Below are 19,372 nucleotides of genomic sequence, written 5' to 3'. Positions count from 1 at the left end.
ACAAAAGTAACGATGCGTCAGTCGTAGATGCACACATTGCTTCTGTTCGTGAATTTCGTGACAATAGTCCTCCCGATAGCATAATAATTGTTTGCGGCGACTACAATCAGCCTCGAATTGCCTGGAACTTATGCAACGGTGTGATACAGCATACTAGTTCGGCACAGCTTTCTGCAACAAATGCAACTTTGATTGACGGCATGGATTTCATTAATTTATGTCAGGTAAATTTACAACGTAATCATCTTGGCAGACTGTTGGATCTGGTTTTCTGTGCTAGTGACAGTAACGTGTTAGTAGACAAATGCGAAATGCCGCTGATTGAACCTGATGTGCATCATCCCCCACTATTAATTTCGGTTCCCATTACTAACTGTTCAGCTGCTTCACAAATGTTCGTCCCGCCTATTACGCGTGATTTGAACTACCGTAAAATCGACTTCGTTGCCTTTTCTGCGTATCTCTCGAGCATTGATTGGGCTAGGATGTTCGAGACAGAATCGGTTGATAATATGGCTGAGCATTTTTGCGATGTTATCCGCCAATGGTTAAGTGAAAATTTGCCTTACGTGAAGCCCCCCCCTGCACCAGCATGGGGCAACAGCTTGCTGCGGCGCTTGAAACGGATTCGCAATGCATACCATCGTAAACATCGCAGATGGCGGACCGTTCAGAGTAAATACGATTTTAAGCGTGCCAGTGAAAATTACCGGCGACTAAACGCTAGTCTTTATAAATTACATGTTCTGCGCACCCAGGCTAATTTGCGAAGAAACCCGAAAAAGTTCTGGAGCTTCGTAAACTCGAAGAGGAAAAGCTCTGCAATACCGACGGAAGTGTTTCTTGATGAATCTAAATCGTCTACCGAAGCTGATGCATGTGAGATGTTCGCCACGTTCTTCTCGTCGGTTTTTGCTTCCGATCCTGTTCCTACACGATCCGTCGAAAGTGCTATACAGAACGTTCCGAATAATTGTGTTGACTTAGATGTCTTTGAAATCACTCCAGAAATGGTCATCACGGCTGCTAAGAAATTGAAAACGTCATATTCCGCTGGGCCGGATGGGATTCCAGCTGTAATATTTCGCCGATGCGCCGAATTGCTTGCTGTGCCACTATGCCGCATCTTCAATGAATCCTTCGCATCAGGAAAATTCCCGGATGTCTGGAAAAACTCCATAATGTTTCCTGTTTTCAAAAATGGTGATCGTAGCAACGTAAAAAATTACCGCGGCATCACCAATTTATCCGCGGGCTCGAAGCTTTTTGAAATTATCGTAAGTGCAGCTATACAACGTAGCACTAGACACTATATTTCATCTGACCAACATGGTTTTACGACTGGCCGCTCCGTCACTACGAATCTCCTAGACTTTACCTCTAGTTGTATTAACGAAATGGAACGCAAAGCGCAGGTGGATGTGATATACACTGATCTGAAGGCTGCTTTCGACCGCATAAATCACCGGATACTTCTAGACAAGATTTTACGAATGGGTGCTTCGCAACAATTCGTAAAATGGCTATGCTCATATTTGTGTGGTAGACTAGTGCGAGTGAAATTAGGATCACAATTATCGCCTCCATTCACCAATAAATCTGGGGTGCCACAAGGCAGTAATTTGGGACCACTACTGTTTATACTATATTTCAACGACGCTGCTGCTGTATTAGGAATTGGATGTAGGCTTTTTTATGCTGACGACCTTAAAATATTTCTGACGATTCGTTGTATCGAGGATTGTCATCGTCTTCAGGAAATGATAAATTCGTTTGTGTATTGGTGTAAATTGAATTGTCTGACAATCAGCATTGCTAAATGCAACGTAATAACCTATCATCGTATAAAATCGCCCATTAAATTCAATTACCAAATAGATGGCCAGGCTCTGAATAGAGTTGAGTACGTGAATGATCTTGGCGTGACCCTCGATTCAAAACTGTCTTTTGATCGTCATCGTACTATGATTATTTCAAAAGCCAATCGCCAGTTAGGCTTCATATCGAAAATTGGACGTGATTTCAAAGACCCATACTGCTTCAAATCTCTCTATTGTGCACTTGTCCGTCCTATCCTCGAGTCCGCCAACCTTGTTTGGATGCCACACCAGCTTTATTGGAGTATACGATTAGAACGTGTGCAGCGTAGGTTCATACGTATAGCTCTTCGAGACTTACCTTGGCGACAACCTGACAATCTTCCAGCGTATGCAGACCGTTGTCGTTTACTCAATCTGGATACCTTGGAACGCCGCCGCAAGGTACAACAGGTATTATTTGTGGCAAAGTTGTTGAATAATGAGGTAGACTCTCCAAAACTCTTGTCGTTGATAAATTTTCGTGCGCCGCAAAGAGCCCTTCGACCATCCTCACTATTAATCAATCACTCTCATCGTACGAACTTTGGTCACAATGAACCCGTTGCCTCGTGTATTAATATGTTTAGTCGTATAGAAGAACATTTTGAATTTGGTGAGCCTTCGCAAAAATTGAAGAAAAAGCTAGTAAGGATAAGTTTTTAATATTATATACATATATACCTAAGTTCATTAAGACTTCGAGTCAGATGAAAATTATACCAAAATAAATAAACAAATAAACATTGTGCCATGCGGTGAAAGCATGGAGTAGACAAATTTCGTATACCTGCAAACAATATTTGAAAGAATAGTTGCGATCGCGGGAGTGCAATCGTTTGCGATTCTTTCGTGAACAAACTCTTTAAGTTAGTCGCACTGGAAAAACGAACAATGCTGAAACGAAATCATAAAAAAGGTCGCCATATCTTTCTTTACTTTAATTTGTTTCTTGCTTGCATAGCAATGTGTAATTCTCATTACGATGGTTCACTGGGATTGATAGTACTAATATCAGATATGATTCCCGAATGATTGTTTTGCGATGCGACTTTTTCCATCCTTGCTCACGAGTAAGGGAGTACACGCGAGTAAAAAAGCAGGCGCGCGTGTGTGCATATGATCTCGGGAGCGAATGCGAGCAAGGAAGACAGCGAGAAAGAATGAGAAAGAGCTTGAATGGAGAATACTCCAGTGTGTGATCTCGGTAGCAACGAGAACCTTACTTGAGGAGTTGCATGTTGTGAAATTAACACTACTGCCTTTGATATCAAATGGCCCGATTCTGCTGAGATTCGAACTCATGAATACAAAGTCAAAGTAGACTCTGTAACCCTGCGATTACGAAGGTCCCCGGTGTGATCTTATGTCACATTTCCTGTTATCTACATTTCTGGTTTGTTCGAAAAATTTTGACTTTATTAACGTAATCATTTTTTTTCTCGTCATTTTCGATCTTTTTGACTTTTTTCACCTTTCTTGGCATTTTTAATCATACGATCTTGTACTTTATCTTTTTGACATTTTTAATTATTCTCTCTATTTTTTTGCGTATAACATTTCCAGATTTCTTTCACAACATTTTTCAGTTTTTGTCAAGTTGGCTTTTATTGCATATCTGCATTTATCACTTTTAATTTTGTTGTTGTCATTTTTAATATTTTCCTTCTTCGGCCATTTTTCTTCTCTTTTTTTCAATTGTTTGTATCTTTGGTATTTTTATATCATTTAGCATTTTATTTAGTCTGTTTTCTGATTGTCTTGTATTGACATTTCAAAAATTCTCTACTTTTAAGAGTTTTTTTCCATTTCTCTCTTTTTTCCTTATTTGGTATTTCTTGAATTATTGGCCTGAAACCTGGTTTTCTAACTTCTGAACATGTTTTGACATTTTTTATCTGTAGTGATATTTTAACCTGTTCAGCATTTCTGGCCTTTTAAACGATTTTGGTCGTTTTTTATATCTTTCGAATGTTTGGACAGTTATGTTTCTAATTTTTTTTTTGCGATTTTTACTTGCCTTTGAATTCGTTTTTTTTTGTCATTTTTGTCTTTCGTTTATGCTTCTAAATTTATAGTACACTATCTTAACCATTCTTGAATCTTTATTCATTTTGATCTTGTCATTCTCACGTTTTCTTTTTCTACTTTTAATGTTTTTAGCATATTCAACGTTTTTTGACATTATTTTATTATTTTGACAATATTTCACATTCTGACATTCTTTCAAGTTTTTGATACTTTTTCAAATTTCTCTCACATTTTTGACGGTTTTGACATTTATTATTATTATTTTTGACGATTTGATGTCACGGTTTGCTTGTTTATCAATGATTCTAAGCTGTTATATGTGGAGCTAGTTCTATTCATAACTTGTTACTACATTTCTAAGGGGCCATCCACATACCACGTGGACAGCTTGGGTGTAATGTCCACGGTCAATACAATTTTTTTAGAATTTATATGCGCAGTTGTCCACGGAGGGGGGGGGGTCAAAATCGTTTAAAATCTGTCCACGTGGTATGAGGATGACCCCTTAATTATGACAATGTAAATTTGAATGTCAAACACAATACCATTTTGTGCGTCAGACAGTTTCAGAGTGTAATTAACTGTAGCATATAAATAAAAATGTCTTCATCTTCCCGGCAATCCATTTAAATACCACCATCAATCTAGCGAAATTGCGTATGATAAAAAGCTATTCAAAACATCTCATCATACCTGTAAATGGCTTCCACTAGTTTCAAGGGCACAACCAACGAGTAAACGAAGGTAAAGATGATGAGCCAGTCAACCCTTTGCATCAATCAACGTGAGCCCGCGAATTAAACCGTGTTTACCGCTGCTGTAATGTTTAAAGTATTCACCTCTAGAATGGCCAACGTAAATTCTACCAATCAATCAAATACCTACCCTTCGCTTCCTCGAACCTTGTCTCGATGCGGTGACAGCAGGAAAAAAATGAATGTAATTAACAACCACCGCCTTCTCGTTGAGGCTTCTTCCTTGTCGATACATCGGTATCCGAACCGACATGAAGTAGCCACAGTAGCTAGACCTTATCTACGACAAAACGAGTGACAACTGCGGGACAACACCGTAAAACTTCGCTCCTAATAGTTCTATAAATCACTAACAAACCCAAGTAACAATTTAAGTCGTATTGCATTCTTTTAGCGGTTTTCATGAACAATTTCGCAAAATTGCTGTTAATACTAAAAATACTATCAGAACCTCCTGATAACCGCTATAAGTTTGCTTTACCGCCAGGTGGCCCACTCTTGCCAAGCTTATTGAATCAATTATAAGAATGGCAATAAAACTGCTTTAAAACCACATGGAAAGAGTACCGCATACTATGAGCAGCTGGCATTACCTCTTTAAGAGCGCAATAAGTTTGGTTGCATTATTGCGCTCTGCTACTTGCCACAATCAGTCCAAATCAACTTTTCATTGCTTGACAGCAACCGTAATAAGTTGATTTGTTGTGCCGTTCCTGCCCACACACCAGAACATCACGCCACTTTTGACGTAGGACTACGTCTAACCGCACTATATCGAAATACATTCTGAGGAAACTAAAAACCAAGATGTAACGTCGGAATGAAAGATTTTAAATGGTAATACTGATGTAAACACATGATGGATCACAATAATCAATATGTCGTTGGATTGATAAAACGATGGACAATTTTGTGATTCTTCATATATCATTGTTACTTAATTTTTAAACAGTGAAAATTGATGAAAAGTTTCAAGGTCGTATTTTTACGAACAATGTACCAATCACATGCGAGCACTCCTGGCACAGACTTCATGACTGGACACCAACTGCCTGCTATGACAACCTCTATTCAGTGGCAAAAAAAAAATTTGACAGAATCTCCCCGTCCCAATAGGTCAACTAACATTTGATTCTATGAACCTAGACTATTTTGATGTCTTGAAAGTAAAGCTTTTTCGGAAAGTTACAAAGTAACAACCTCCTTTATCAGACAATTAAACGATCTGTTGTGAGAATGTTATTAAAACTGATGTCTTGAAAGAAAACATGCTGACACAGGCAACAGTACTGCCCCGGCTATGTATGAGAAGACGGTCGCTCGTCGTCAGTGCAGTAGCACTCGATTGCCATTTGTGTGCAGTCAAGCCAAGTGGAAACAATGTAGCTGCTGTCGACGTACTGTGGTGCGTGTTCGCACACTACACTTTGCGACCGGGGATAAAATAATTTTGTACGCAACAGTATATCACGATGTTGGATGTTGCATCCAATATGTGATTACAACTGAACAGATTTTGACCACCAATGCTTTAATCGAACGACGACGGTTGCCAAAGCATGTGATACAATAATTGGCATATCATTGTTCGTTGTACATTGTACGATGAACAGTAAATTAGTAAAAAGTTCAGTTGAAATCCATTTCTTCTAGTTCAGTTTCGAAGCTTCCAACCAATCACGAGCTCGCAGATGTTTTTTCATCGTTTTAAAGTGCTTATTGTATTACTATCACTGGACAGATTTCAAACGCCGATGTCTTAATCGACAGGTAGAATATTGCGAAAGATTGTTATATAATAATTAAAATATCTCTTCAACAAAAGTTGTGTTAACATTCTACTAATCAGAAGTTTGCTACCCCGTTGCTCGTTTCCTTTTGGTTGTCGTGACGAGTAGATGTCATTTGAACTGCAACCGTAGTGATTTTCATATCCATGATTAGTGATAAAAACTTCTTTCAAATTCCTAAAATTAGAAGTTGCATTGGGTTGTTGTCTTTTCGAATTCTACACTCTGTTTTTCTCAGATTTATTTAAATGATCAACTATAGGCTATTGAAAAGACAATAGAAAACCAATATGCTTCGTAAAGATTTTTAAACAGATATTTCAGATAGCTCGTTGAGGCTGTACTGATGGTTATATGTTTCCAGTTAAATAAATTTAATTCAATTTGACAATCCTAGTTGCATTACGCGGTTCTGGTATAGAGAAAACCCAAATTATATGCATCTTGACGTTAGGTTTTAAACATTCATATTCATATTTTTTAATTACAAAAATATTACATCAGCATCTGCAGGAAAATATTACTAAACATATAAACACAACCTGTCGCACAACACAACATATAAACACAACCGTGTAAAGATACTAAGCATATGAACACAACCTGTCAATGCCAGACTTGTAATATGCAAACATCAGTTGGAGAGGTTAATGTTGTTTATCAAACCGAGCTAGGTTTATTAACTTATTGTTTATTGACTTTTAAATATGGCATTTTGTTGTTTGTTTTTTCGTTGGTATCTTAAAATAGATTGATTTTTTTCTGGTTCTGCTTAATGATAAATGTTTCAATTGCCCTAAAATGAAAAAAAAAATGACTGTTACATGTTACATCCTCATAAATTCCAATGTCAATTTCAAAATTTTTGTGAATATAGATTTTCCACTAAAAACTGCAACTCTTTATCGTCACTTTTCCAACGAACTTGTAAATACAGGATTTTTTTTAAGTGACTTCTTTGCTAAGCAGTTATAAGAAACTGACAATGATACTGCTTTGAAATCGGTGAGTGAGCTATCTTGAAGATGGAGCGCAATTGAAGATGAAAGGAAGTTTGCTTTCTACTGAATCGTTCTTAATTAGGACCTATATAAAAAATTGCCTTTTCGCGTGTTAAAGAAATTTGACTGCATTAGGATGAAAGGTATTCATCATTGTTAAAAACAGTATTTTTTTCTTCTTAAATAGATGTCTGCAAATAAATAATCTAAATTATTTTTAAAAATAAACGCTTTTCTTTCTATGACTTTCTGGTGGCATATGACCTTAACAATATGTGGCCACCAATGAACTAGTTTTAGGATTGTAAGTTGTTAGAGGTGTCGTTTGATGGATTGAGGCTCAATAATCTGGAAGTATCCGGAACGCAACGTCCGCATAAAGCTCTCAACGACTTAGACACTTGATATGACCCTTCCGAGTAATTAGAAGTATAGCACGGTATTAAGTACTGCTTTGATCATGTCTATTTTGGTTTCGGTATCGGCAACATAATGGACAAAATGCCTTTCTCTTGGTGGTTGTTGAGTTTGAATTGTTTAAAAGCAAAACAAGAAAACTATAAATTATGATTAAACATAACCGTTCGTTTTTGGCTCATGTGTGCCAAAGTCTAACCGTGTCGAAAGTGAAACGAGGTCAAATCGAACAAAGTCTGAATTCTTTAAATGAAATATAAAACTATCGTAGTCCTACGTCAAACATGCGGTCGTGTCTTGGATACCACCCTCGTACTATTTTTTTTTTTATAAGGAAATCTCTCGTCGCGGGAGAAATGTTTCACCTGTGTTGGTTATCATCGTGCAATCGATTTTATTTGATGGTGATATTGTAGAAAGATAAGGAGTAAGGAGGGGTTTTCGGTAGGTTTTGTAGCTCTCAAGCATATGCGCATGAAATTTTGTCGTGCATTTTGAGATCATAGGCGCTCAAAATTTATGCGCCATCAAAATAGTACTGGCTTACAAAAATGATCTCATTGTTAGCAAAAATGAATTGGATTGTTTCAGCTCAGTTTTTAGAAAAAAAATCTAGCCGTGTTCTTCAATACAGAGATAGATCAAAATCAACTTTGGATATTCAATTTATTTGTTAGTCAGACGACGATTCGATTTTCGTTTCAAGATTATAAAAAGTTTCAAAAATATCAATATGGCGCGGTTGGTAATTAATTGGCATTAATCGTAGCCGCAATAAGCCTAGTTCAATGATATATATGTTGTAAGGTGCGGCAAAGGTTGGATGCCTGCATTGTTAGGCCTAGACCTAGACAACTTTATTTTAATGAAAAATCTGACATCACACCGACGATAATGAGGAATCGACAAATTTTGATATAAATAGAGAGGTGCACGAAAAATGCAACGATACATACTTAGTTTAATTGAATATTGAATATATTTCGAAATATATCAATAGTGTCTTGCCCCTACCTTATTTTAAAGGACGCATAATTTAACGACACAGGAAATTATTTTCAACCAAAACAAGACAAACTGGCGATAAAATTTAAAAAAAAACTACCGAAAAGTACTAAGTTTGCTGTGTTACTTTATTAGATTTTTGGAGTTCTACGTCATCAATGTTCACAAATGCGCTGCAAGATGCTCTAAAGCATTTTACACACATCTTACGGAGACTGCGACAGAATTCTGCATCACACTAAACCAACTCAGCTGCTTTTGTCTCACCTGTATGTATATCATTGCCTGCATATATTTGTTTACAAGTTTGACAGGTTGAAACTGGGCATTTGAATGACCGCAATAAAACTGGTTTCTATGTTATATGACAGCAAGCTGGAGTGGTTTTAAGGGGCAATAGACAGTAATAATAAAACCAATAATAAAGCAAAATCGCATTGACTCTTGCCGGTTTTATTGGAAGTTTTATTAGAGTTTTATTGACAGCTATCAGTGTTCATTACGACTTGCTATTTTTGGCAACGGGTTTAACCGCCATAAAACCGTTGGTAATATTCATTGCTGTGATAAAACCGCTAGAAAACCAAGTAGCTATAGAATTGTTACTTGGGAAATCACGTTTGTTGATTAAACTGTCGAAGAGACTTTGACAAGCACGTTTTCACACCCAGCCTACTATGTACACCGAATCACAAATTTGGTTAACCAAATTTGTTCTTCAAAATACAAAAAAAGCTTCCCATATTTGTCGTGTGCAGGTCATTATTTTTTACTGATCATGTACCACAACACCATCAATGGAAGACAATGGAAAAGAGTATATACTGACCGCGCAGGGACAAACTAGAGTTGAGTACCTACTTAACCTCACCCCGCAGCTTCTTCGGTAGTTGTGTAGTCGACGCTATGCGGAAAATAAAAACAAACCAACGAGGTGGATCATCCCGTAAGCCGTGGAGAACCGCGGGAAAGATCGCGCGACTAATTGGAAAGCGAAAACGGATGGTCGGACGGAGGATGCGGCTGCACTGGCAGCCGCGCATAGCGTGAGCAAAGATCGAAATATCGATTATGTTTATGCTAATTGCGTTATAATGGCTTATCTGCAGGTATGGTTAATTGATTTTGACGGTGGTTATTGGCTGCTCTTTCCCACGCTTTCGGCTCTGGGAAGTGGACGTGGAGTTCGTCATTCTATTACAATGTAATGCGAGCCGTTTTCGGTGGGAAAAAAACTAACAAGTCTTTCGAGAATTAGGTACCAACTGAACAGGTAAAAAAACTCTGCGATGCTTCGCATTTTTTGTTGATTTTTACTCTATTATTCTCTCTCATGACACTCAGATGTAAGGCCTGGAAATTGTTTATATTAACATAATCAATGTAAATAATAAATATTAAAAAACATCATTCAACCATAGCAGCTATGCGATAATCTATCTCCGGGCAGTAGCCGTGCGATTCAAGAAATAAGGATCCGATCATGTCAAAGATCACCGGTAACAATCAACAAACATAGAATGCATAGCAGCGACCACTGTTAGTAGTGATTAATCTAATTCTACGAACGCATTGCGTTGTTCACTTTTCTTTTAAAGATGCTAACCATCCCGTTTGCTTTACTTCACATCGCAACACTTGCACTTGCGCCGTCGGTGATCGAGATTTGGTCGATCGAAACTTCGCGCTGGTGCTATACTGGTGCCAAAAATAGAACCCGCCAGCCGCTCGGAGAGCGAAGAAAATTTCCCGCACCGATTCGCTACTACAGCAGTCAGTTTTTCCGAGGTTCGAACCAGAAAAAGGTCGACGTTAGTTTTCGCTGCGATAATCATTTTGTTAGCGTAATTTTCGTTTCGTTGACAACAAGGTCAGTTACTAATCGTTCATCGACTACGCGAATACGGTGAATGTGAGAGTTTGTCATTATCGCGCAATCGGATCTATTCCAGTGTTTACAAACGATCGCATTGGACTGTGCTGAGAATGCAAGATGGCCGATGAGCAACAGCAACAGCAACAACAACATCAACAGCTGCTGCAGGAGCTGAGTGAGAGTTTAGAGTGTCAGATTTGCTTGAAGACGACAGATGATCCACATCTCTGTCCAAAGTGCTCGAAATTTTTCTGCTTCGGTTGCATTCGTGACTGGATCCAAAAGTCAGGCAAAGATGCCTGTCCCAACTGTATGGGCACGGTGTGTTTGGCGGAATTCGTGAAATTTCGCTGGGGTAGCGGAATAGAAACGATTAGAAACTTGGTGGTTAAACCGGATACAGTAAATGAGGCAGCGAAAAATCTCGATGCAACTCTGCGCAAAGCGCAGAAAACTTTTGGCATTGTTTCGGAACGGATCGAGCATACTTTGGCTGAACGAAAGGAGGCTCTGAAGGTGGCCAGAGATGGATTGATCAAATCGATTAACATTTTGGTACAGCAGGAGTTTCGCGAGATAAATCAACAATATAAAGATAAGCTGGCAGAAGTGGATGCTTGGAACACAATTTTATCCAAAGAACTGAACAAAGTGGAGGTTAGTTTGTACTCCCTCCAGGAGAGCATTTCCAAGGGTTGCTCACCCGAAAGCGAACAGCAGCTGGAGCTGCAATGCCAAATTCTAACCAAGAAGCTAGATCTGCTAGGGCCAACAATACCCGAACACAAGTTCTACTGTAAACTGATGCCGGCACCAACCAGCTGGCGCTTCACGGTGCGTAACTTTGGCCAGGCACGAACCGCAAATAAAATCCAGTACTCGGACCTGGTGCGGGACGACCTGGGTAACACCTGGCGGCTAGAAATCCATCCGAACGGGTTTGACGACGCCCGGAACGTTAGCCTCAGTGTGTTCCTGCAGCTGTACGAGGGAGTTGAGGGAAGGTAAATTTTTCTAAAAACATGACAAACAAGTTAAGCTTAAGTGCGTGGGATATATTGATGCTTTTAATTATAGAAATAAAATACCGGACGATAATCGAACTGATTCAGGCTAGGCAATGCAAATTTTATTGAACCAGTGTGGTTATCTTTAATATTACTTTAGAGCAACTTTACTATTCTTATTTTATGACCTTCAATTCGATTTTATAGCATCAATTAATCTGTATGCACTTTAAGGGAAGATAAGCAAGTTACCTTGTTCAAATCGTACCACTTCTTGTCATAACTTTGATTGCATTTCTGAATCATCTTGAAGCAGCATCGACACTTAAAAACAAGATTCCACGCTCATGTGTGAATTCCGCGCAAATACACCGGGGTAAGGGACTCAAATAATCTACAGGGTGCGGCAGTAAAAAAATGCAAAAAATTTAAGTATATATTTTAAATCTCATTATCGACTACTTTTAGCAATAATATAAAAAAAAATCAAGTCTTAATTAGACTCTTTCAAACAAGTTTACTCGATGTGTAGGACTTCATTTTTATTAATGACACCCTCAAGACAACGCACACTGTTTCCAAAACTGCAAAAACGTGATTGAAATTATTTTGACCCAAAAAATATATTTGAGCCACAGTGTCTTCGGGAAAATTATTACATTAGTTATTCTGCATAATCTACTTAACAGCTAGAAACGAATTTTACTTTACTCATTTTGGAATATAAAAGTTTACTTTGTTTGACAAAGTTAGAGCACATTTTAAAGAAACAACATTGTTGAAAACATCATACTTCTATCTAGCTATTTAAATGGAATGTTGTGGAGTATTATACAAATCGCCCCTAAAAATCGGTTTTATTCAATTTAACTTTTTATAGTGATTTTCTACAATTTTTCAGTATCCTACAATATTGTTTGCTATAACAAAACAAACAATTTCTTCGAAGGAAGTTTATTTTCATATCACATATTTTTTTGGTTATCGACAAGTTTAACTTGAATAATGCACACTTATTTTTTTTTTTCACCCAACAAAATTGTTTTTGGAGCCATAGGGTCTTCAGCAAAGTTGATCTGAATAATTATTCTTCATTTAATGAAAGCTGGAATTTTGTGATAAATCTACCCAAAAGTGAAAACGATTTATTTTTGCATATCAGAATCCACTCTGCTGAGTAAAGTTCTAGCAAATCTTACAAGAAACAACTTTGTGGAAGACACCACACTTCTATATCTGATTATTCCTCTAACAGTGAGAAACGAATTTTACATTTCTTAATTTGGAACATAAAAATCCACTTCGTTCGGCAAACGAACGTTTGTTTCTTTTGAATTATGCAACAACTTGCCGAACGAAGTAAATTTTTATGTTCCAAATTAAGAAATGTAAAATTCGTTTCTCACTGTTAGAGGAATAATCAGATATAGAAGTGTGGTGTCTTCAACAAAGTTGTTTCTTATAAAATGTGCTACAACTTTACCGAACAAAGTGAATTTTCATCTGCAAAAATGAAAAAAGTAAAATGCATTTCTCACTGTTTATTGCCTTAATCACAAAATTGCAACTTCTATAGCATGGAGACTAAAGAATGAATCAACATTACTGAAGACATTATGTCACATTTAAGACTTTTAAGACATTTATAACATGACATTTATGACATTTATTATATTTATAACAATTATGACATTTATGACATTTATGACATTTATAACATTTATGACATTTATGACATTTATGACATTTATGACATTTATGACATTTATGACATTTATGACATTCATGACATTTATGACATTTATGACATTTATGACATCTGTTACATTTATGACATTTATGACACTTATGACATTTATGACATTGATGACATTTATGACATTTATGACATTTAAGACATTTATGACATTTATGATATTTATGACATTCATGACATTCATGACATTTATGACATTTATGATATTTATGACATTTATGACATTTATGACATTTATGACATTTTTGACATTCATGATATTTATGACATTTATGACATTTATGACATTTATGACATTTCTGACATTTATGACATTTATGACATTTATCACATTTACGACATTTATGACATTTATGACGTTTATGTCATTTATGACCCCTTCCAGCAGGTCTTGAGGTACGATGCTGGCCTAACAAGCCAGTCGTCGTAGGTTCGAGTCCCGGCTCGGGAGAGACTGTTAGTGTCAGTAGGATCGTAGCGCTAGCCCCGCAATTGTCCTGTACACTAAAACAGTTGGCTGCAAAGTCTGTGTAAATAAAACAGAAGGTCGAGTTCCGAATTGGAATGTAGCACCAAGGCTTTGCTTTGCTTTGCTATGACATATATGACATATATGACATTTATGACATTTACATTTAAACGACCTGACAAATGAAATCATTCTTCAAAAAAAATTATGATATTTATTTTTTTCTTCATCTTTAAATTTAGAACATTTATGATATTTATGATATCTGTGACATTTATGACATTTATGACATTTATGACAATCATGACTTTTATACCATTTATTACATTTACGCCAGTTATGACATTTTTGACATTCAGGACTACTAGAACATTTAGTACATTTTCGCTATTTTGAACATTTAGAACATTTGAGACGTTTTAGACATTTGAGACATTCTCTAGATTGGGGACAATTTGGATATTTAGGACGTTTGAGACATCTTGGACATTCTGAACATTTAGGACATTTAAAATACTTCATTCAGTACACTTAGGATTTGAGTTTAAGTAATTTTGGTTATTTAAGTCATTTAGGACATTCAAAACATTTAGTACATATAGGACATTCAGTACACTAAAGATTTGGGACATTTAGGAAACGTAAAACATTTAGAACATTTAGGTCCTTGAAAACATTCAGCACACATAGTATTTAAGTTATTTATGATATTTAGAACATTCAGGACATTTAGGACATTTGAGTCATTTAGGACGTTTAGAAGTTTTAGGACAGTTAGGTCATTAAGATCATTTAGGACATGTATTACACTTAGAATTCAAGTCATTTAGAACATTCAGGACATTTAGTATATTTGGGATATTCAGGTCATTCATAGCATTGAGGACAATTAGATAATGGCAACTTTTAGGACATTTTTCGCGTAATTTTTGAAAGGGACCTAAGTAACAATGACAGATTCTCTTATCTCTCACTTTGTTTCGTTAATTACGTCGTCATTATATATATTTTCTAAGCTTTCTTCCCCTTAATCGAGAGATAGTAATACTGTCTTGCTTACTATGCATTGAGTATTATGAAATATGAAAAAAAAACATTATTTTTGATCAAAGAGAAAGTAAACAAAGAGAGTCTCTCAATGTTAGATAGGGCGCTTTGAAAAATTACGCGAGATTTGGTACACACATGATTTAGGACATTTAGGTTATTTAGGAAATTTAGTACACTAAGGATTTGAAAGATTTAGGAGATACAGAGCATTTAGGACATTCATGACTTTTGTGACAATTGTGACATATATGACATATACACTGAAGTCGCTTTTTACGCGGGGTATACGTGCCGCGTAAAAAAACCTCGTTGATTCCGGAATCCATGTAAAAAACGCGTAAATTTCGGAGTCCGCGTGAAGACATTCCGAAATCCGCGTAAAAATACACCGCGTAAACTCAGGCGTAAATAAACTCGTAGATTCTGGAATCTGTGTAAAAACATTCCGGAATCCACGTAAAAAACCCTGCGTAAATTCAGGAATCCGCGTAAAAAAAGCGTAAATTCCGGAATCTGCGTAAAAAAAGTCGCGTTTACTTTACGCGTAAAAAGCGACCATAATGTATGACAGTTTGAACATTATTGACACATTAAAAATTTTTTCATTAGGATACTTGGTACACCTAGGATTTAAGACATGACAAATGACAAATGACAGACAAATGATCAACATTTAGGAAATTTAGTACACTTAGGATTTGAAAGATTTAGGACATTTAGAACGTTCAGGACATTCATGACATTTGTGACATTTATGACATCTGTCGCGCTTAAGTCGCTTTTTACGCGGGGGATACGTGCTGCGTAGAAAAAACCGCGTAAATTCAGGAACCCGCGTAAAAAAATACCGCAAAAATTCCGGAATCCGCGTGAATAAAACGCATAAATTCCGGAAACCGCGTAAAAATGTAAAAAACAACCTTAGTGTATGACAGTTTGAACATTATTTACACATGAGACATTTTTTCGTGTTTTTATTATGGTGAAACTGTATTGAAACTACAAATATCACTTCGATTTTTCTCAAGCACAGGACTCAGAAACAGGACTCTGTAAAAACGCTATTGCATATTTGCTGTGGCAAAGTAAACATAAAATAGCGTTTTCACAGGTAACGCATTAGTTATTACCAAGTCTTGTGCCGTTAAAAATTCGAAGTGGTGACTCGAAGCCGGCCATTTGCGGCTTCAACACAGTTTCATCTTAAAGATCGTTCAGCCGGTTCGCCTCTACCTTTCCGATGCATTTTTGACATTTTAGTAAAATTAAAATTGAAAACTTTTCACCACTGCCAGATACCGTTACACCATCGAGCTGCCGCACCGCACCCAGCCGCACTCGTACGAGGACGAGGATCACTTCCAGCTTCGCAAGGGCTGGGGCCAGAACCACTTCGTGGATCTGAAACTACTGTTCGACGAGTTTCTGGAGAATGACTGCTTCGAGCTGCGCTTTTCTGTGCGTTCGCCAGATCTGATCGAAAAATTTGCCTGTTTGCGCAAATACGCCGAAAAATTGGAACGCGATAATTCCACGCTGAGAGAGTGAGTCAAACGGCAGGCCCAGGGTTGGGTTTTTCTTATTGGGGTTTTTTGTTGTTGCAGGGAATGTTCGGTAGACTGTGTCAATGAAGTGTGCTGCATTCGGAACGTCGCCGAGGCATGCAACACCTCCGGGTGTCTTTATTCGGACAACTTTCGAGATGATTTGGGCGGCTTCTGGAGGTTGCAGGTTTACCCCGGAGGAAATGGTGACACTAAAGGATTGTTTGTTGGTGTCTTTCTGGAACTCCTCGAAGGGATACCGAATGTGTAAGATTCTAACTGATAGTTAATAGACATTTGAGATTTAGTGTTTTCTATATAGATATGAATTTTCGGTTGATCTACTAAACGAAGCGTCCAAGAAATCTGTGAAGAAATCTTTGGAGCACAATTTCCAGCCTTGGATGCCGTTCGGTTGGAAGAACTTCATCTCTCGTGAGGATCTGCTGGCCGGAGGTTTCGTTAAAAAGGATGCGCTCATGTTTCGGTTAGCTGTGCGACCTCCCACCGTTGGTCAAAAGTTCAACTACCTTCGACAGTATCACGACAAAGCCCTGAGGGATCTCGCCCAGGCCCAGGCACAGCCGAAACCGTCAAACTCGCTGTTGAACAGCAAACCATTCGAAGCACCGATCAGCTTTTTCAAGAGAATACTCCCGAGAACGCCGAGCCAAGAGCAAGCTTCCTCGAGTCAGGGCAGCCTACCGAAGTGAGCCCCACCAAAGCAATTGCATAGTAAAACACGTGTCCTGTCAAGCCATTTGTGATCTTCTTTCCGAACGATAAATCACAGCCCAGGCGTGAACTCGTGATTCATAAATCACATTAGCCGGTTGGTGCCTCCGGGTCGTTCGTGGCTGGTGGACGATACGATTTGCGTTTTTTATTTAATTTTCTTCAATTACAACGGCCTACGGTGGGCTAAAAGGGGCTGGCTGTAAATACAGTGAACATAGCTTGACGGTCACGCTGGTTGCGATTTCAACAAGCGTGCGAAAATTGGTCAGAAAAGGAGGTTGGGATTTTCTCTGATTGGAACTATTTACCGATTCATTAGTGCTAAATTGGACTTAATCCTATATCCGAGCTCTTGCAACAAAATTGCAAACAGTAGGCGAGTGTTTACAGTGTTTATATTAGAGCTCTTATGGTGAGTGACAGGGGGTCAGCTTGTGAATAATGGTAATTATAAGTGGCAAGTGAGAACGTTTCGTCAATGTCAAGGAAAATGCAGGTATGTACTATTAGTATTCCGCACTTTAAATACTCCATTGGCTGACAAACGGTCTATGCGTAAACACTGTCAACATTTCGTGCGTAACCAATTGACCATATCTAAGCTTGACCTTGAGCTGACAGTATGTGCTCACAGCTGTAATTCGTTCAGTTTGGCAGCCACATAGTACGCAATACCAACCGATCGATGACGCAAACTGTCCACTTCTTGACACTAACTGTAATACGATCGATCCGTCAACGTGACTGTACAGCACGTCATTAACCTATCCATTCGAGAGAAGAACCCAAGACCCGATCCTCTCTTCCAAAACCACCCATAATTATTGCGGCGTGAAAAGCTTCATGCCCGATTGTGATCTGCTGCAAAACTTTTCCATTCATAAATTCCAACGTGGCCGCAGGGTGGTTGGAGAATGAAGAAATTCAACCAGTGCACACACACGCACACATATAAACACCCATATCATAACATGCGAGGGAGGGGGGGGGGGAGCAACATCACCGGCCAGAATGTGCAGGTCACGTTTCTCAAATCGAATCTTCGCCTCACCGTGCCTATAATTATGTCATATTTACGTCAGGAGGAAACTCCTCCCATCGCGAGTTCTGTTGAACTCCACCGTGTAGCAATAAATACCGTTCCGAAGGAACGATCGAACAAGCGATGATGGTTGATTTTGATTGAAATGACGAATAGGTGCGATGAAATTACGCGTTGGGTTCTGCGAACCTACAAAACAGATTGTGGGCTACAAAGGTGAGGTTAAAGTTCTCCGCGAATAGCCTTTTAGTTAAGCTGCTGAATCACGAAGCCAGCCGCAGGTTCCTAAAATATTTTGAAACAGATTTCCTACCAACAAGAATTCATGCTAGCAATGGTCACACGGTCATCCACTAATCACAACAATTACCGCCAACACAGACTTCATTAGCTGTCTGTCACTATTGTAGGACCCTTAATGGCAGCCATTATCACTAAGCTAGAGAGACAGTGATTTGCTTATTTGTCCTCGTGCCTCGATGCTGAGGTTGTCTCCACTTATCGATAACGCTGAATGCAATCTGCAATCGCGGGAATCGGATAATAACAGCATATAGTATAGATACAATAATTGCCATCTTCGCACCTCGCTACAACAGCAAACGGCGGGGTCCCGGTTATGCAGTAGCTCGTGTCGCTACTCGACGATCCTTTCCTTACCATAGAGCGTAGCTCTATTAAACAGCTGACGCCGCGTCGTTCACGATTTGTTTTCCAACCTGAAGTGTTTTGCCGGCGACGCCTACCGAGAGCGCATCCGTTAACAACAGATAGATCGATCGATCGATGGGTCGATCGGTTGTCCGATCGGTTACGGATGCTTTCGAGCCTCTGTTCGGCGATTGCATCTTTCCGCGATCGAACGTTTCCACCGGTTGCATGCACCCCTGGCTAGGGAAGAGGGACTGTGCAAAGCGAATCGACCTTGCCCCGGTGTGTGTAAATGGGTGACGGTGCCGGGAGAGGTTTGTTTTAATCTCGTATCGCCACCGCTCGATGAGTCAGTTTTTTTTGAGTGATAAATCAGAGGTTTGT

The 19,372-nt window shown here is 38.5% G+C and overlaps 2 protein-coding genes across 5 annotated transcripts in view; one reads left to right on the top strand and one right to left on the bottom strand.

Annotated features, from left to right (window-relative positions):
- Nucleotides 1–19,372, bottom strand: part of LOC129727642 (A disintegrin and metalloproteinase with thrombospondin motifs 20) — a 477,347-nt gene that overhangs the window by 266,879 nt on the left and 191,096 nt on the right. The window lies entirely within an intron of this gene.
- Nucleotides 10,646–17,303, top strand: LOC129727643 (E3 ubiquitin-protein ligase TRIM37-like). Its single transcript, XM_055685649.1, has 4 exons — nt 10,646–11,735; nt 16,309–16,557; nt 16,618–16,824; nt 16,880–17,303. The coding sequence occupies exons 1-4, from the start codon at nt 10,849–10,851 to the stop codon at nt 17,268–17,270; spliced, it is 1,734 nt and encodes a 577-aa protein (XP_055541624.1). The 5' UTR covers nt 10,646–10,848; the 3' UTR covers nt 17,271–17,303.

Source organism: Wyeomyia smithii, chromosome 3 (assembly GCF_029784165.1).
Source record: "Wyeomyia smithii strain HCP4-BCI-WySm-NY-G18 chromosome 3, ASM2978416v1, whole genome shotgun sequence".
Lineage (NCBI taxonomy): Eukaryota > Metazoa > Arthropoda > Insecta > Diptera > Culicidae > Wyeomyia > Wyeomyia smithii.
This window is presented reverse-complemented; position numbering and strand designations above follow the sequence as displayed.

Bases quoted from the DNA above. Each gene is read 5' to 3' on its own strand.
- LOC129727643 (XM_055685649.1), top strand. From the start codon at position 10,849: ATGGCCGATGAGCAACAGCAACAGCAACAACAACATCAACAGCTGCTG. The intron at 11,736-16,308 runs GTAAATTTTTCT...CACCACTGCCAG, and splicing joins TACGAGGGAGTTGAGGGAAG to ATACCGTTACACCATCGAGC. The intron at 16,558-16,617 runs GTGAGTCAAACG...TTGTTGTTGCAG, and splicing joins GATAATTCCACGCTGAGAGA to GGAATGTTCGGTAGACTGTG.